This window comes from Lampetra planeri, chromosome 21, assembly GCF_965212315.1.
Source record: "Lampetra planeri chromosome 21, kcLamPlan1.2.h2, whole genome shotgun sequence".
NCBI lineage: Eukaryota > Metazoa > Chordata > Hyperoartia > Petromyzontiformes > Petromyzontidae > Lampetra > Lampetra planeri.
Window position 1 is genome coordinate 10,895,026 of NC_136127.1, and position 20,222 is coordinate 10,915,247.

A 20,222-nucleotide genomic window follows, 5' to 3' on the forward strand; every position below is an offset into this window, starting at 1 on the left:
ACAGCCTTTAACAGACTGTTGGGGCAAGTGCTGTTAGCGAGTAGCACCTGTGAAGGTCGACACGGCACACGAGGGGGTGGGCGGCCAGAACCACACCCGGCCGCCTTTGTCTCCCCAGTGGCGATGTTTACACACCGTAAACAGGTACTAATTTGAGGCCGAGTCGACCTAGTGGAGGTAAAAAAAAACGGTTCAGATAATCGTCACCGATGTTGGCCGTGAGCGGGAATCCAACTGAGGCCGCCGGGTTCGTAGCGCAGCGCTCTAGCGCTACAACTCCGCTAGCCGCAACACACACAGCTAACCACAAAACACACACATCCAGCCACAACACACACACAGCCACAACACACACAGCCACAACACACACACAGCTAACCACAACACACACAGCCAGCCATAACACACACACAGCTAACCACAACACACACACAGCCAACCACAACACACACACAGCCAAAACACACACAGCCACAACACACACAGATAGCCACAACACAAACAGCCACAACACACACACAGCCAGCCACAACACACACACAGTCAGCCACAACAAAGACACACACAGCTAGCCACAACACACACAGCTAGCCACAACACACACAACTAGCCACCCTTCCGCCACAACACAGATCATCGACAACAGGGACCGGTCATAACACAGCTGTCGCTACAACACCGTTTTTCGGGCCACAACCCAGCCGGCCACAACGCAGTCCGGCTACAAAGCGAAACACAAGCCCCGGCACAACACAGAGGCCACGTGGTGCCCGCCCCCCGCGTGTCTCCTTTTGGATCCGCACCGAGTCACACGTGACGAGTGACACGACTCCAAGTGGCATTTCTTTAAAAAGCCGCATTAATTATCCCCGCTCCTATCAACACCACCCACAAACACCTGCGCCACCCCCCTCACTCCCCCCTCCCCCCCCGCTTCCACCCACCATACACAAGAGCTGTCGCAAACCCACGTTCACCCAACAATCAAATAAAAAATAACCGACGTGCTCTGATGCATCGTTCCCCCCCCTCCTTTCGCTGCCGTTCCATCGGCAGTCTCGACCATCGGCCGCCGTTCCTTGCGGCCACGGCGCGTCCTGCCCGCGAGCTTTGCTCGCTCTCGTCAACGGCTGGTGTCGACCTCTGTGATCCACGCGTGCGTGCATCCTCTTTCTTTCGGTGTGGGCGGGTTGGAGAGTGGGCGAGCGACTGGGTTGGTGGGTGGGTGGGTGGGCAGGTTGGTCTGTGGGCGAGCGGGCGAGCGGGCGGGCGGGTGGGTGGGCAGGTTGGTGGGTAGGTGAGCAGGCAGGGTGGTGGGTGGGCAGGTTGGTCGGTGGGCGAGCGGGTGGGTTGGTTGGTAGGTGGGTTGGTGGGTGGGCGAGCGGGCGGGTTGGTGGGCAGGTAGGTGAGCGGGTGGGTTGGCTGGGTTGGTGGGCAGGTTAGTGGGTGGGCGAGCGGGTGGGTGGGGAGCAGGCAGGGTGGTGGGTGGGCAGGTTGGTGGGTAGGTGAGCAGGCAGGGTGGTGGGTGGGCAGGTTGGTCGGTGGGCGAGCGGGTGGGTTGGTTGGTGGGTGGGTTGGTGGGTGGGCGAGTAGGCAGGTTTGTTGGTCTGTGGGCGAGCAGGTGGGTGGGTGGGCAGGTTGGTGGGTGGGCGAGCGGGCGGTTGGTGGGTAGGTAGGTGAGCGGGTGGGTTGGCTGGGTTGGTGGGCAGGTTAGTGGGTGGGCGAGCGGGTGGGTGGGTGAGCAGGCAGGATGTTGGGTGGCCGAGCGAGCGGTAGAGCGGGCGGGCGGTTGGGTGCGCGTCCTCCCGGCTGTGCGCGTTACCTGCACGTAGAGGTCGGCTCCGAGGCGCGTCACGTTGAGGAGGTGGGGCTGCCCGTTGGCCAGGTTGCGCACGTCCACCGCCACGGAGGTCGTTGACTCCTCCGTGCTCCCGAAACCCAGGCGCACGTGTAAGCTCCCTGACGCATGGCAGTCACGCAAAGGTAAAGATCCCCTTCCCCACCGCCACCCATCGAGTAGCCTCTAACAGGCGGCTGGGGCGAGCGCTGTCAGCGAGTGACACTTATGAAGACCGGCACGGCGCACGAGGGGGTGGGTGGCGAGCACCACGCCCGGCCGCCTTTGTCTCCCCAGTGGCGATGTTTACACACCGCACCAGGTTTCTCAGATAATCATCACCGGTGTAGGTGGCCGTGAGCGGGAATCGAACTCGGGTGGCCGAGCTTCGCAGCGCTAACCGCGACGCCGCTGCGACACGCGCACAGACACGCACGTGAACCATCGCTCAGACGGGCGAGCGGAGCGAAGGCCTCACCGTCGCGATGCAGGAGAACGGCGAGGAACTCGTCGTGGGCGGACGAGCTCACGTGAAAGAGCACGGCGGGCGCGTGCGTCGTGCTGAACCCAAAGCGCACGCGGTCCCCCGGCTCCACGCCGAGACCCGCTCCGGGCCAACTCCCCTCGCCCGGCTCCCCCGACAGCTCCCCGCGCTGATCACCGCCGGACAGGGGAGGGGGCGGCTGCTGCGGCTGATGCCACCCCAGGGGGTCTGCGGCGAGGCCGGGCTCCGGGAAGGAGTAGCGCACCTGGGTGCCCATCTCAAAGAACGCGCCCACCTCTGCACACCGAAGACAAATGGGGTACACCGCACACACCGCCCCCGTGTAGCCTCCTCCGTATGTTGGGGCAAGTGCAGTGTTAGCCCCCTCTCCCAGCTGCCCCCACCCCTCACCCAGTGCCGGATTAAGCTAGTACGGGGCCTGTAGTATATGTTATGAAGGGGCCCTACATTTAAAACACGTAAATATTAAAACACGCATTTTTAATTTGCATAGTAAAGTAATTGTATTATTCCATTTGCAAATACAATACGACAAATCGCTAACCTTAAACACCCAGTCGTTCGTAAAAGTCAAAGGCAGTATAGTACTATAGTAATAGAGCAAGTGCAGAATCACTGAACCGGAATTGATAGGTTGAAAGCATTTTGCGTGGGGGCCCTTGGAAGTGCGGGGCCAGTAGCATGTGTAGCTACTACATGTGTAGCTACTACATATGTAGCTACTACATATGTAGCTACTACATATGTAGCTACTACATATGTAGTAGCTACAAGGATAATCCAGCACTGACCCCACCCCCTCTGTTTTCCTCCCCCTGCGCAAAGGCCAAAACGCGCCTTGACGGTGCTGGTGAAATGTCGAGATGGCAGGACTCTCCTGACAAACGGAGGAGTCTTGAGCCTCATTGAAGCTTCGCTGGACTCATGAATGGTCGCTGTATCATCGTCGTTATCGTCACAACCACGGGTTGTGCACAGCAACACACGCACACACCGTGCACAGGCGACGCGACACGCACATCATGGCATGCAACAAAGACAAAGATCCCCCGTGTAGCCTTAACAAACTGGTGGGGCAAGTGCCGTTAGCGAGCACCTATGAACGCCCGCACGGCACACGAGGGAGTGGGTGGCCAACACCACGCCCGGCCGCCTTTGTCTCCCCAATGGCGATGTTTACACATCGCACCGGGTGCTCATTTGAGGCCGAGTCGACCTAAAGGAGGCACAGGGCCGGTTCAGATAATCGTGGGTGTTGGCCGTGAGCGGGAATCGAACCCGTGTCGCCCAGGTTCGTAGCGCAACGTAGCGCTAACCGCTGCACCACCGCTCCTTATGCAACACACACACACACCACATGCACAACACGTCACAAAGGCAAAGATCCCCCGTGTAGCCTTAACAGACTTGTCGGGGCAAGTGCTGCCAGCGCGCAGCGCCTATGAAGGCCGGCACGGCACGCGAGGGGGGTGGGCGGCCAACACCACGCCCGGCCGCCTTTGTCTCCCTCGCGGCGATGTTTACACACCGCAACGAGTTATTAATTCGAGGCTGAGTCGACCTAGGGGGCGGTCCAAAACCGGTTCAGATAATCGTTGGCCGTGAGCGGGAATCGAACTCGTGTGGCCGGGTTCGTAGCGCGGCGTGGCGCTAACCGTTGCGCCGCAGCTCCCCCGAATGTACAGCTCCTCACACACAACAACTCATCACACACAACAAGACTTCACACACAACAAGACTTCACACGGACGGGGTGTTCACGCCTTTCCCTGCGGGCTTGCTGTGCCCCAGGTGACCGCTGCGGTTCCCATAAACAGAACAGCCTCCGCGCAATCGGCGATTGATGGCGATTAACAAACACTGCGCGCAACGCTGCGTGCACACGCCACACAGCACGGGGCACAGATCCCCGCCCCCCGTCACAGGCTTGAGTGCTGTTGGCGAGGAGCATCTACACAGCGGTCATACAGGGTGAAGACCACACAGCACACACACAGCATGTATACCATGCACACAGAGCACACAGCATGTATACCACACAGCACACACACAGCATGTATACCATGCACACAGAGCACACAGCATGTATACCACACAGCACACACACAGCATGTATACCATACACACAGAGCACACAGCATGTATACCACACAGCACACACACAGCATGTATACCACAAAGCACACACATAGCATGTAGGCAGCACACACACGCAGCATGTATGCAGGACACACAGCATGCACGCTGCACACACACATACATAGCACACACACAGCACACACATACACATCATGTACACTGCACACACATACACAGCATGTACACTGCACACACACAGGGCGCACACACAGCATGCATACTGCACGCGCACACATACATAGCGCACACAGCATGTACACTGCACACACACAGGGCGCACACACAGCATGCATACTGCACGCGCACACATACATAGCACACACAGCATGCACACTGCACACACACAGGGCGCACACACAGCATGCATACTGCACGCGCACACATACATAGCGCACACAGCATGCACACTGCACACACACAGGGCGCACACACAGCATGCATACTGCACGCGCACACATACATAGCGCACACAGCATGCACACTGCACACACACAGGGCGCACACACAGCATGCATACTGCACGCGCACACATACATAGCGCACACAGCATGCACACTGCACACACACAGCGCGCACACAGCATGTACACTGCACACACACACATACATAGCACACACAGCATGTACACTGCACACACACAGGGCGCACACACAGCATGCATACTGCACGCGCACACATACATAGCGCACACAGCATGCACACTGCACACACACAGCGCGCACACAGCATGTACACTGCACACACACACATACATAGCACACACAGCATGTACACTTCACACACACAGCGCGCACACACAGCATGCATGTAGCACACACACAGCACACACACACACAGCATGTACACTGCACACACACAGCGCGCACACACAGCATGCATGTAGCACACACACAGCACACACACACAGCACACACACACACAGCATGTACACTTCACACACAGCGCGCACACACAGCATGCATGTAGCACACACACAGCACACACACACAGCACACACACACACAGCATGTACACTGCACACACACCACACACACATAGCACACACAGCATGAACACTGCACACACACAGCGCACACACAGCATGTACACTGCACACACACACACAGCACACACATACACAGCATGCACACTGCACACACACCACACACACATAGCACACATAGCATGTACACTGCACCACACAGCACACACATACACAGCATGTACACTGCACACACACCACACACACAGCGCACACAGCATGTACACTGCACACACACACAGCATGCACACAGCACACAGCACACACATACATAGCACACACAGCATGCATGCAGCACACACACACACCACACACACACAGCACATACATACACAGCATGTACACTGCACACACACACAGCATGCACACAGCACACACATACATAGCACACACAGCATGCATGCAGCACACACACACACCACACACACACAGCACATACATACACAGCATGTACACTGCACACACACATAGCACACACTCTTGCTCCAGGCTGAGCTGCCTTTCCCATTAACACAGCAGCAGCAGCAGCATCATCGCTGTGCGATCGCCAATTCGCGTTTGCGATCTTGCAGAGTGGACCTGTCAGCCCGGTATGAGAAGACGATTCACGTCAAAGACAAAGATCCCCGTATAGCCTTAGCAGACTTTTGGGACAAGCGCTGTTTGCGACAGCTCCCTGGGAAGGCCGGAAAGGCGCACGAGGGGGTGGGTGGCCAGCACTACGCCCGACCGCCTTTGTCTCCCCAGCGGCGATGTTTACACACCACGCACCGGGCAACTCATTTGAGGCTGAGTCGACCTAGTGGGAGACCCGCGACCTATGGAGAAGGGCCATTGCCCAAAACGTCGGTTATCATCTACATTTGTTTATTTTAAGGCCACACACAACGGAGTGTTATTCACGAATGCGTTGAGATGTAAAATTTCGATTTAAAGCTTTCGTGACTGCAGGTATTCATATCCTTGGTTCTTTCGGTAAAGTCAGGTAGAAGGGAAATAATAAAATAATAAAAATAAAACATAATAAAATAAAATTCTCACGACGTTTCGGCCACAACGCAAGCAGCCGTCCTCAGGTGAAGAAACAGAGCTGTCGGAAAGACAACGTTACCGAACGCTTATGTTTTATTTGTATTATTTTATTATTGTTATTCCCTTCTGCGTGACTTTACCGAAAGAACCAAGAATATGTTGAGATGTTGCGTTCAGTGTGGTCTGTGTGCCTCTGTTCTATCGTGACGACATCATCATCACCACATAGCTCGTTTAGCCCAGATCAGAATGAGAATAATTATTCAATACAACAACACGATACCAAGCACAAGAAAAGTCAACAAATCACCCAAACACACAAGACTAAACTTTCCACATCCTACCAGGCAAGGCCCCGCTGCGGCGTTAACTTGTTTTTCACAAGCGACCTGGCCACACCATAAATGATAGCTCAACAAAGATGCTCATCATTTGAATATTTACAGCACCGAAATTATCTGAACAATCTCAGCAGACAAAGTGTATCCACAGTACTTTTTGGTTTTTTTCTGTAAAGTCACGTAGGTAGAAAACAAAATGAATTGAACTGAAAACAACTAAATGAAATCACGACGTTTCGGGCGCAACACAAGCGTCCGTCTTCAGGTGGGGGACAGACACAGCTAAAGAACAACCACTTAGGTATGCCGAGGCATGCTTATGCCCGAAACGTCGTGATTTAATTTAGTTGTTTTCATTTTAATATAAATATTTTATTTCTCTTATTATTTCTATTTTTTTTATTTTTTTATTTCTATTATTGTTGCTATTATTTGCTTTTTTTACGTACGTGACTTTACCGAAAAAAACTAAAAGTATGGATCCTTGCAGTCACGAAAACTTCAAATCTAGAATGTATCCACAGTGCCGATATTCGGTCCGGAGGAGTTTCGTGGATTGGTAGACACACAGCCGGCTAGACTAATGAATGGATTTAAGTGGAGAGAGAGAGAGAGATTTTGAAACGTTGTGAGATCTGAGTGAGACGCTTTAACCCTTCCTTGACAGAGGCCCACAGTGAGAGACGGAGCAGAAAAAAATGGACCAGAACCGGTTAATATTTCGCTCAGCCACTTTGGTTCGCCGTGGCCAGGAATGAAACTGAGTTTGCCGGGTTCATAGCCCGTTGCGCTCGCCTCCTCGCCCCCCGCTTTCACCATGGCAGGGTTAAACCCTGGTAAAATGCGGAATAAATGGTAAACAAATGTAAATTATACACAATGTGTTTAGAGCGAATAACACCACCGGAGTGTGAATATATGGAAGCATGCGCAGTAATGGACAATATAAGACACGCGCACCGACACATGAAGTACAGTACATTACTATGGATGTGTATTGGAATCGAGTGAGTGAATGAATGAGTGAGCGAGCGATCCTAGCGAATGAATGAATGAAATGCCCTGCCTCCCCGGTGAGCCCATTAGTGGAGGCTGCCTGATTGATGAGCGTTGCTCCGGCAACACGAGAGCGAGAGAGTGACATCACATCCCAGGGTAATGCAGCGCTCGCTCATTCACTCACTCGCCCGCTCGCTCTGCTCACTCGCTCTGCTCACTCGCTCTCTCTGCTCGCTCGCTCTGCTCACTCGCCCGCTCACCCGCTCTGCTCACTCGCTCTCTCACTCACTCACTCTCTCACCCACTCACTCGCTCACTCACTCGCCCGCTCACCCGCTCTGCTCACTCGCTCTCTCACTCACTCACTCTCTCACCCACTCACTCGCTCACTCACTCGCCCGCTCACCCGCTCTGCTCACTCGCTCTCTCACTCACTCACTCTCTCACCCACTCACTCGCTCACTCACTCGCCCGCTCACCCGCTCTGCTCACTCGCTCTCTCACTCACTCGCTCTCTCACTCACTCGCTCTCTCACTCACTCACTCACTCTCTCACCCACTCACTCGTTCACTCACTCGCCCGCTCTCTCACTCACTCACTCTCTCACCCACTCACTCGCTCACTCACTCGCCCGCTCTCTCACTCACTCACTCTCTCACCCACTCACTCGCTCACTCACTCGCCCGCTCTCTCACTCACTCACTCTCTCACCCACTCACTCGCTCACTCACTCGCCCGCTCTCTCACTCACTCACTCTCTCACCCACTCACTCGCTCACTCACTCGCTCGCTCTCTCACTCACTCACTCTCTCACCCACTCACTCACTCTGCCCGCTCTGCTCGCTCCACTTCTCCACCACTCTGCCCTTCTCGTGCCAGAGACTCCTCTCTAGCCCCCCCCCGCTCCCTCGAAAACGCGCCCATCCCCTGTCCCCTCCCATACAGCACCATCCCATACCCCCCTGTTCCCTGCCATACAGCACCATCCCATACAGCACCATCCCATACAGCACCATCCCATACAGCACCATCCCATACAGCACCATCCCATAACCTCCTATTCACTCCCATACAGCACCATCCCATACCCTCCTGTTCCCTGCCATACAGCACCATCCCGTTCTCACCCCATGGCCCATACCCTTCCATCCCAGCTCTCTCCACATCCCTTCCCATCCTTCCGTCTCGTTCCCTCCACCGCTCTCCCACCCCTACTGCCTCCACATCGCCGCTCTCTTCACACCCCTCGCATCCCTTCTTCCCTCTGCATCGCTCTCATCTGCACTGCTTACGCATCCTCTAAAACCGTAAATTCATAATAAATGTTAATTCATCAACCTGTCGACCTTCGGGACCAGTCTTGTCGAGCAGCAACGTGAGTTTAAGCTGAACACTCCCGGAGTGGTTCTGATTCCTCTGAGGCTCGTGAGCAAGGGTTGCAGGATGCCAACAAAACAATTGCCGCTGGGTCTGCCCGAGGTCGAGGACACTTCGCGTGAACCGTCGGACCCGTTCGGTGCGGTGCAGCAAAACGGTGCAAAGCGATTTTCTTGAAATGATAATAATTACAAAATAAACAGGCAAGGCTCTGTTTCGTGAGCAGAGCGTAGTATAAAATCACACCCAAGTCCATGACTTCACCTTCTCTGATATTCACCACTCGTTGATGAATGCTGCTGAATAATTTTACTGATTACTTGGGGGGGGAGAGGTGGTGAGGGAGACGGAGATGGCGGGGTGTTGGGTTGACACGTGGCGCTTTTAGACGCGCTTCTGCGGCCGTCTGGAACGCTCTTTCATTCCGATATTAAGAAGGCACATTGAGAGCTGTGCACTTTGAAGTCATCATCGAGATTGAAAACGATTTTCTTTAAAACTGCGTTTTGTGTTTAGTTTCTTGTCCCCGCCCCCCCTTCCGAACCTCCGATTTGCACGGTTAGCTACGTACGGTGTGAAAGAAGTTTAACAAAGAAAGAAAACAAAGATCCCCTGGGGGTGGGTGGGGTGGTGGGTGGGGGGGGTAGGTGGTTTTGAGGTGGGTGGGTGAGGGGCGTGGGTGAGGGGGGGGTGGGTGGGTGAGGTGGGTGGGTGAGGTGGGTGAGGTGGGTGGGTGAGAGGGGTGGGTGAGGGGGGTGGGTGAGAGGGGTGGGTGAGAGGGGTGGGTGAGAGGGGTGGGTGAGAGGGGTGGGTGAGAGGGGTGGGTGAGGGGGGTGGGTGAGGGGGGTGGATGAGGGGGGTGGGTGAGGTGGGTGAGGTAGGTGCGTGGGTGAGGTGGGTGGGTGAGGTGGGTGGGTGAGGTGGGTGGGTGAGGTGGGTGGGTGAGGTGGGTGGGTGAGAGGGGTGGGTGAGAGGGGTGGGTGAGAGGGGTGGGTGAGGTGGGTGGGTGAGGGGGGTGGGTGAGGGGGGTGGGTGAGGGGGGTGGGTGAGGGCGGTGGGTGAGGGGGGTGGGTGGGTGAGGGGGGTGGGTGGGTGAGGGGGGTGGGTGGGTGAGGGGGGTGGGTGGGTGAGGGGGGTGGGTGGGTGAGGGGGGTGGGTGGGTGAGGGGGGTGGGTGGGTGAGGGGGGTGGGTGAGGGGGGTGGAGGGTGCCCTTTTTAAATGCGTTGAGACGCCGATTGTGCAAGAGTCACTGGTCGCACTCCGAGACGCGCAGGCGTAACGGAGGGAGGGGGGGCTCTACATCAACAACAAATGAAAAAACACACGAGAAATAAACTCAACGCATTCATCAATAACACCGTGCGGCCAGTGAAATACGTTCAGAATGCATAAAAACTGCAACTAAACTAAAAACTGTTTTATTTTACTAGGTTATGGCCTGCTGAGTTAGCTCTTCTTTCAGAAGCGACCTGGCCACAAACGACAGCTCAAAGAAGTAGCATATCATCACGTGGACATGGATAGCGGCCAAAATAATCGACAACGCACGTCGATTCTAAACGCCGAGAGGAAAATCCCTTTGGACCCGGAGAAAAAGATCCACGGGGAGAGAGAGGGGACACGGAAACTACCAAACACGAACGCACGACCTCCCGCATACCAGGCGAGGGAGTCAACATCTCGCCGCCTCCACCACCACCACCACCATCATCATCCTCACCTTAAATTTCGATTTAAAGCTTTCGTGACTGCAGGGATTCATCTTCTTGGTTCTTTCGGTAAAGGCACGTAGAAGGGAAGTAATAAAATATTATTATATTTGTATTATTTTATTACTTCCCTTCTACGTGACTTTACCGAAAGAACCAAGAAGAATTTCGATTTAAAGCTTTCGTGACTGCAGGGATTCATCTTCTTGGTTCTTTCGGTAAAGTCACGTAGAAGGGAAGTAATAAAATAATAAAAATAAAACATAATAAAATAATTCTCACGACAGCGTCGCCTCGACAGACCTGGTTTTCACCTGAGGACGGCTGCTTGCGTTGTGGCCGAAACGTCGTGAGAATTATTGTATTATGTTTTATTTGTATTATTTTATTACTTCCCTTCTACGTGACTTTACCGAAAGAACCAAGCAGAACATCCTCACCTTGCTTGCAGAAGGGTCCGTGGAAGGGCGTGTGGGTGCAGTCGCAGCTGTAGCCGTTGTAGCGCTCCACGCAGCGTCCTCGGTTGCGGCACAGCACCCCGTAGCTGCTGCAGTGGCCCGTGCAGCCGGGCTCCACGCCCTCGGTGACGCGCGCACGCTCCTCCAGCGCCAACGCGGCCCCGTTCATGTGCAGCGCGCGCAGGCAGCCCAGGAAGCCGCGCTGGCCCGAAGCAGAGGCTCCTGCGACCCGGCGGACGGAGGCTCGGTCGGTTGGTGGGTGGGTCGGTGGGTTGGTGGGGGGGGGTGTGTCGGTTGGTGGGTGGGTCGGTGGGTGGGTCGGTGGGTGGGTCAGTGGGTGGGTTGGTCGGTGGGTGCGTCGGTGGGGGGGTGGGTGAGTCTTTTGGTGGGTGGGTCGGTGGGTGGGTCGGTGGGTGGGTCAGTGGGTGGGTGGGTCGGTGGGTGCGTCGGTGGGGGGGTGTGTGAGTCTTTTGGTGGGTGGGTCGGTGGGTCGGTGGGTGGGTCGGTGGGTGGGTGGGTCAGTCGGTGGGTCGGTGGGTGGGTCAGTCGGTGGGTGCGTCGGTGGGTGCGTCGGTGGGTGGGTGGGTGGGTCAGTCGGTGGGTGGGTCGGTGGGTGGGTCGGTGGGTGGGTCGGTTGGTGGGTGGGTCAGTCGGTGGGTCGGTTGGTCGGTGGGTGGGTCTGTGGGTGGGACGGTGGGTCGGTGGGTGGGTCGGTTGGTGGGTGGGTCGGATGGACCGTCGGTTTATTGGTCACCACCGGCAATTGCGGTGCCAGGCTAGGTCCTACCAATCCACATGCACCCACCCAGCCACCCACAAACCCAGCCGCCGTACACCCACCCACCAATAACCCGCCCACCAAACCACTCCCCCCACCGCAAACCCACCCAGGCACCCACCCACTACGCACACCACCCACTACGCGCCTACCCACCCACCCACCGCACGCACGCCACGAACGCACCCACGAAGAGCTTGCTGTTGAGCAGCAGGCGCGTGTGTCCGTGCGCCGGCGCCTGGAAGGAGCGCGCGGGCAGCGCGTCGAGCTGCAGCGAGGCCTGCTTGACGCTGCGCTCGGCACGCACGCCGTGCCACTGGTTGTCGTTGAGCGGCCGCGGGCTGGAGGCCGTCACCTCCACGGGGCCGTCGCCCACGTCAAACGCGAAGCTCACCTCCTGGGGGGCTGCGGCGGGGGGGGCACGGGGGAGCAGGGCGCGGGAAGGTGGCGGGGTGAGTGGCAGTGGTTGTGGTGGTGATGTACGATGAACTTCTTTCGCGCCGTACGTAGCCGGCCGGGTCCAATCGGAGGTGTGCTTCTGCGGCCGTCTGGAACGCGGGTCCAGTGAGCTGGGGGTTCAAGGGCACGTGTGCTGCAGGCGCTGACGTTCTCATAGCGGCAGGCCGATCACGTAAGTATGTACTTATTTGGGTCTTTCGGTAAAGCCACGTAGATATATAAAATAATAAAAATAATATAAATAAATATAGTGTTTTTTATTAATATCATTCTTTTTGATCTATCTACGTGGCTTTACCGAAAGACCCAAAGAGTATGAATTCCTGCAGTCACGAAAGCTTGAAGTCAAGATTTATGTACTGTATGTTGAACTTCTTTCGCACCGTACGTAGCCAACCGTTGCTAATCGGAGGCGCGGTAGGAAGGACAAAATACTAAACACAAAAATCAATTTCTAAAGAAAAGCTCCAGTAGCTTCTTAATACGGATGCAGGTTAATAGGTAAGTACTATAGTAGTATTGTTATACTGGTAGGAACCTCCTGGTTACACCAGCCCACAGGGGATTATTGTGTCCGTTCGTCGTACAGGGAGGAGCTGGGTGGGGAGGGAGCGGCTGGGTGGGGAGGGAGCGGCTGGGTGGGGAGGGGAGGGGAGGGTGGGGAGGGGCAGGGTTGGAAGGGGCTGGGTGGGCAGGGTGGGGAGGGTGGGGAGGGGCTGGGTGGGGCTGGGTGGCGGGTGGGAGGGGTGGGGCTGGGTGGGGAGGGGCTGGTCACCCCGTGGTGCCCTTATAAAACTCAACGTTTAACCTACTCACGCCGGCTTATGCCCACCCTCACAGTCGGGCATATTTGCGGAATACACCACGCCGCCGTTGACCCTGGCCATTGACCGAGCAACCCAACGTTCCTACCAGCTCCCTCTGCAGGAATGTGTTTCTCATAAATGCCACTGCCTGTCACTCCACCACCTCCACTCACTCAATGGCAACCGACCATCACTCACTCACTCGCCACCACCGTGACCTCCTCACTGAAGCCACCGCCACCACCGCCGTCACCACGGTGGGTGCTGAGTGTGTGGAAGTGGGCGAGTGACGTGGGAGTATTATTGATCCGGCGCGGTGGTGGCAGTGATCACGAATGGGGTGGCGGTGGTGGCGGTGGTGGCGGTGGTGGCGGTGGTGGCGGGTGTGTGATGGTGGGGGATAACGTGTGGTGCTTGTGGCGATGGTGGGCGAGTGGATGGCGGTGTAAGGGCGGTGGGGGCGAAGGTGAGTGGGGTGGTGAGTGAGTAGGTCACGGTGGTGGTGGTGGTGGTAAGTGACGGTCATTTGGCATTGAGTGGTGGTAGTAGTGCTTGAGGGAGTGGCAGTGGCATTGGTAATACATATTCATAACAAGGAAGAAAAACCGTGCATATGCGTGGCTTCTTTAACACGAGCCAACGCTCGTTTGCCCTTGTTTTTAATTATCACCACCGTGACCTTCCCCCATCGGTTTGTGCCGTGTCGTCTGCTCCACGTTGTTTGTCCCATAAGCCTCGAGGCACATCAGCATTTCAGTTGTGCCCCTCGAGACATGATTGACTGCGTGAACGCAACATTAAATAATCAAACTAGGATGACGACAATCATTATTATTATTTTTGATGCATGCCTAGCGAGAGAACACACTGCGATTGATTGATGATTTCCCGTCCCCTTGTGTTTTCCGCCACGCAAATTTGATTCCGGTCGCGCTGTCGGCGTCGCGAAAGGCACGCCGGCCCGTGCGCTGCATTCGCGAGCCTCGCAGAGCCGCACAGAACGGCCCGTGGAAGGTGACATCGCGGGAACTAGTTCTGACGTGCCCTCAAGGTGACCTCTGATCCGCACGCAAGGCCCGCACACTTTTGCCGCGCGCCCCGCTGCGGAGATGTTCGCTGCACGCCAATGAACCATTTCCCCCATTCCAAGACGTCTGCAAGCCGCGCCGCCACCACTCTGAATTTTTAAACAGAATACAATTAACGAATCGTTAACACACACACACACACGCGCGTGCGCGCGGGGGGGGGGGGGGCTTAATTGAGCTCTGCGAACAACATTAGCCTGGCCGCTGGCAGAGCAGAGTCGGTGGCACGTGGCTAGTCGTAGACACTGCTCGTGGGTGTGCCGGGTGCCAACCAGGGCAGCCCCTGCTGAAGCGAGGGCTCCAGCGAGTCGCTCGTTTGACCCTGACGGCGGACAGCTCCTTGCCCTGTCGGTGTTTTCTGTGGAAGTTGTCGAGGATTCCCCTCCTGGGTGTTTCCGTCGCCGTTGTGGTTGGTGGTGGTGGTGGCGGTGGTGATGGTTGTGATGGTGATGGTCGTGGTGGTGGCGGTGGTGGTCGTCTGATTGCTTCGATGATGAGAGCGTTTGTGAGCCGGGAGTCATTCGAGCCGGATCGTCGCGGAGGTAGTGGCGGTGGCGCTGGCGGTGATGGTGGTGATGGTGGTGGTGATAGCGGTGCTGATAGCAGTGCTGATGGTGGTGGTGGCGGTGGTGGAGGTGGCGGTGCTGCCACCGAGTCGTTTCGTTCACGGCTAGATTTCCGATACAGGCCACCAGCCCCAAATAAAAGTCGTAGTCCCCGTGCTCAAGTGAACGCAGGGCGACTGTCCTCTCTCAATTTGTCATCACGATACAGGGGCAGATAGCCCCGTAGGTGTCCACTGCACATTTCGTCATTTGTTGTTTCCACTTTCCTCTCTGTCTTGTGCCAATGTGCTCAAGTAGTGGCCACACCTTTCTGGCACCGATCTCCTACTTCGTCGTCGTCGTCGTCAAGCCATTTCTCTGTGAGGTCTTCCTCTCTTTCCGGTTCCTTCCATTTTTAATGGATGGAAAGGCACTCGCTTTGTCTGTCCATCCATTAAACTGTCCTTCTGTCCATCCATCCATACATCCGCTTGTCTGCCAGTCCACCCGTCCGTCCGTCGTCACGTTTACATTCCTGTGCGCACAACAAGCCGGCCGACAACGACGGGGGCTGGTGCCCACGTCGACGACCTGCACGTGACGTGGACCTGCGGCGGTCTCGCGATTCGAGCGCCGAGCTACGAACCACCGGCGGCCCGAGTTCGATTCCCGCTCGTGGCCAACGTCTGTGACGATTACAATCTGTGCCTCTCCTGGGCCTTGCCTCGATCGACTCAGCCCTGGCTGGGCACCTGGCGCAGCGTGCAGACATCAGCACCTCGTGTGATGTGAATAACAGCTGCTCCGCTCACAGCGCTTGCCCCGACAAGTTTATGCGGGGGGGGGGGGGGGGGGGGCGACGCAGATCGGCCACCTACACTTGAGCTGGATGCGCATGAAGTGCTGCAGGCCCAGGTTCTCGAGGAAGATCCCGTGCGACGCCGACGTCTTGAAGAAGAAGGAGATGTCGGCGTTCGTCTCCCCGCGGAAAGTGGGGAAGAGCAGGTAGGCCGACTGGCTGGTGAACAGAGCCGCGTTCCAGAGGCCCTCTGCACAAAGACAGAGAGCGGTGGCGTAGCAGCGGTTAGCGCTACGAACCCGCGATACGAACCCCTGCGACCCGAGTTCGATTCCCGCTCACGGCCAACGATTTTCTGAACCGGTCGTGGGACTCCCCCTAGGTCGACTCGGCCTCAAATGAGTACCTGGTGCGGCGCGTAAAAACATCGCCACTCGGGAGACGTGGTGCTGGCCACCCACCCCCTCGTGTGCCGTTCTGGCCTTAATAGGTGCTCGCTAACAGCACTTGCCCGAACAGTCTGTTAAGGCTATGCGGGGGATCCTTGTCTTTGCTTTCTGTACACACACGCACACATAAGACAAAGGTTTCCCCCGTGTAGCCTTAGCAGACTGTTGAGGCAAGTGCTGTTTTTAGCGAGTGGCACCGATGAAATGCCGCTGGCGTGGCATTCTCCTAACCCTAAGATCTAAACGCAACCCCCCCCCCCGACCCTAAAAAAAACTCAAAGCTGCGCGAACAAAAAGACATGTTTGTATGTTCCGGTAATATGAATAGTTTTGTATCAGACGCATTTAGAGAGAGAAGTGAATTCGTATTGTCACCGGGGGTGGGTGCTGGGCTGGCCGGTCCGTAGGAAATGTTTGCATCGGCCGAGTTGGTTCCGTGGACCATAAAAAGTTCGAGACGCGCCGCCTCTGCCCCGTACACAAAGGGCCCAGGTGTGATGTGAGCCAGTCCACAATTTTGGCTGGTCGATGGGGAGCAACTCACTGTCGCCGTGGCAACGCAGCGGGCCCACGCGGTAGGAGGCGGCGGAGTTGGTGCGGTTCGTGTCCGCGATGACGAGCTGCTGCAGCGGCAGGTGCTCCTTGTAGGTGAGGAGGCCCGAGTCCCGTTGCCTGGGCAACCGAAAGAGTGAGAGAGAGGGAGAGAGAGAGGGTGAGAGAGTGAGAAGGGTGAGAGAGTGAGAGACTTTTGACTTTTAAACAACTTTTATTGCCGCCAGCAGCAAAAGCACCGGAGGCGATTCCAATATGAAAAACAGTCGCCAACAAACGAAAGAAAACAAACGTTACATATCGTTACAAATCTACGTGCTGTGGTGCTGAAAGCACCGCACACAACACAAAAGACAAAAGTCACGTGGTTGTGGTGTCATCGCGCATGTCACGGTGACGAGCGAGCGTTTCAGAAAGTGAACACGAGGGTGCCGTCCACGCTGGTGCAAAGGGCCTTTCCGGCTCCCCAGCGTTCGAAGAAGACGTGCACATCACCAACATGTGTGTGGTACGCGTGCTCCAGCCAGAGCCGCGCCTTAAGCAGGCCTCTGAACACTGGAAGCACAGAGCAGCCGTCAGTGTCACCTTCCAGCATCATTTTCCTCGTTCTGTACAGCGCCATATTCGCCTGAGCACTGGTGAAGTTGGCGAGGTCATGGCGCTTGTTAGATAGGTAAGGCACCACCCCATATACGAAGCTGTTGTTGTAGAAGGGCACCCCCAGTTTCCTGAAAATGTCCCCCAAAAGGCGGAACATTGGTGTGAGCCGCTGGCAGTGAAAGTACTGGTGGGGCAGATCCTCCCTGGCACCGCAGGAAATGCACAAGTCTGTTACCCCTGGCGAGATTCGGCTGAGCCGCACGGCCGATGGCAACGTGCAGTGTGCCAACCTCCACTGGAGGTCACCGCAGCGTTTGACTACGGGAGACTTGTACATTTGTTTCCACTGAGGGGCGGCCGCAATGAGGGGAGAGAAATGGGGGGAGAGGGAGCAGAGCTTGAAACCTTTCGTAAAATATTTCATTTAAACAGGGGGGGGGGGGGGGCACATAAAGCAAAGCATTGAAAAAAAACACTAAAAAAACGAAATGATAAACGAAGCAAAGTGCCGACTACACCGAGCATCTTCTTGTTTCCTCTGATCGTTAACAATAAATAAATACAAATAAAAAGGGGGGGTTGGGAGAGAGAGGGAGTGAGAGAGAGTGAGAGAGAGAGAGGGGGGATGTGAGAGGTGGTGGGGGTGGGTAGAGAGAGGGATTGGTGAGAGAGAGAATGTGAGAAGGAGTAATGGGTTGGCGATGGTGGAGGGTAAACAGACGTAAGATGCAGGATGAGAGAGAAGGTGAGAGTGAGGTTAGAGATAAGAGAGCGAGGTGAGAGCTAAGAGAGCGAGGTGAGAGAGAGAGCGAGAGAGAGAGCGAGAGAGTGAGCGAGAGAGTGAGCGAGAGAGTGAGCGAGAGAGTGACCGAGAGAGTGAGCGAGAGAGTGAGCGAGAGAGTGAGCGAGAGAGTGAGCGAGAGAGTGACCGAGAGAGTGAGCGAGAGAGTGAGCGAGAGAGTGACCGAGAGAGTGACCGAGAGAGTGAGCGAGAGAGTGACCGAGAGAGTGAGCGAGAGGTGGGGGTTTTACATAAAGCTAAGTTTAAAAAAAAAACGAAATGATGAACGAAGCAAAGTGCCGAATACACCGAGCATCTTCTTGTTTCCACTGATCGTATAAAAAAGAGAGAGAGGTAAGAGAGGAATGGGTAAGAGGATTCGCGAGCAGGGAGAGAGAGAGAGAGGTGACAGGTGGGTGGGTGAGAGGATGGGGGAGGAAGGTGTCAAGGGAGAGGAAGAGAGAGGGAGCGAGAGGGGTGGATGTGAGATGCAGAGAGCAAACGAGCTGTCGCGTGACGAGGGTGAAATCCGGCACCGATATCGACTCCGCTCAACGCAATCTTACTCGGGAGCACCGCAGACCCTCGCAAGCCTCGGTTGGACTCCTCCCGGCCGTGGCGAACAACAGCGGCCGACCGACAATAGTGGTGAAGTATGGTCAAAGCAGACTTACGTGATTGACGAGCCATGTGGGTGTGAGAGGGAAGGGGAATTTAACGGGGAAGAAGTCCATTGACTAGAGGGCTACGAAATGATGATTGCTACTGCGGTTGCGTAACCGTAGTCACTGAACGAGCAAAGAGACTCGAAACGTCTCAGTGTGGGGGGGGGGGGATTTTGTACATTTCTCCACGCGGCGACGTGAGGTGGTGCCTCGTGCATTAGTGGGGGGGCGATGTGGGGGGGGGGGGGGCGATGTGGGGGGGGGGCGATGCGGGGGGGTGAGCGGAGCGAAGTTGGGGGGCGAGGGAGCGGAGGGCCGGGGGAGCGAGGGGGCGGAGGGGCGGGGGGGGCGGGGGGAGGGGCGAAGTTGGGGGCGAAGGGGGAGGGGCGAGGGGGGCGTTGGGTGGATGAAGGGGCAGGGGGTGAGGGGCGGGGGTAGGGGCCGGGGGGGGGGGCAAGGATGCGGGGGGAAGTTGGCGGGGGGGGAAGTTGTGGGGGAAAGGGGGAGCAGGGGCGGGGGAAGGGGGAGGCGCGAGGGAGGGGCGGGGGGGGGCTGAAGTTGGGGGGGGGGGTAGAAAGTGGTCTCGGGAAAGCACGAGCCGAAAACTCAGTGTATGTAGCAGGGCCGCATCGACTGGGCGCTGAACAAACTTGAGGCTGACACACTCCGAAGCGGAGGGAGTGAGACGAGAAACAGAGAGAGGGGCAAAGGCGACAACCAAAACACGAAATATTTACAAGTGGCAAAAAAACGCCGTAATACAAAACACGACACATTTCGAAGCAGGGGAAAAGTCAGCGAGGGTCAAAGCGAGCGAGCGAGCGTCAGAGAGAGAGAGGGAGAGATGGAGTCGCGAAATGCATCGCAGAGTGAGAGAGGGGAGGGGAATAAGCCGAGCGAAAGGCGAACTTGGAGCGAGGCCAAACAACGGAGAGAAGAAGAGGAGGGGGGGGGACGAGGAGGAGGAGGGAGATGGGGCCTGGAGACGAGGAGCGGAGGGACTACAATTGCGTCAGTGGCTGGGCCTTGCTCACGTCAAATCAGCCGAGCAATAACGGCAGCTGTCAAACTTTTATTTGATTATCAGAAGCGATTTTCCCAACTCTGTTCCACAACCCCCACTAACACCCCCCCCCCCCCCCCCGTTACAATGGAGAGGCAATAAACGCCTCGCAAATTCCCCCAAGAGCGGGCGAGGCGAGGCGAGAGGCATGGCACTGCGAATCGGCAAATCATGTTTGCCAGACAAAGAGGATTGGGTGGGATGCTGGGGGGGGGG

At 56.4% G+C, this 20,222-nt stretch overlaps 1 protein-coding gene across 1 annotated transcript in view; it reads right to left on the reverse strand.

Moving 5' to 3' along the window:
- Positions 1 to 670: 670 nt before the first annotated feature.
- The window catches only part of LOC144724796 (contactin-associated protein-like 5), a 110,727-nt gene continuing 91,175 nt past the window's right edge, over positions 671 to 20,222 (reverse strand). The window contains exons 17-23 of the mRNA XM_078604183.1: positions 16,890 to 17,017; positions 15,976 to 16,146; positions 12,386 to 12,604; positions 11,404 to 11,643; positions 2,316 to 2,618; positions 1,823 to 1,959; positions 671 to 721 (exon numbers count right to left, since the gene is read on the reverse strand). Of these exons, the coding sequence (XP_078460309.1) occupies positions 671 to 721; positions 1,823 to 1,959; positions 2,316 to 2,618; positions 11,404 to 11,643; positions 12,386 to 12,604; positions 15,976 to 16,146; positions 16,890 to 17,017 (1,249 nt within the window). The remainder of the gene's footprint in view (positions 722 to 1,822; positions 1,960 to 2,315; positions 2,619 to 11,403; positions 11,644 to 12,385; positions 12,605 to 15,975; positions 16,147 to 16,889; positions 17,018 to 20,222) is intronic.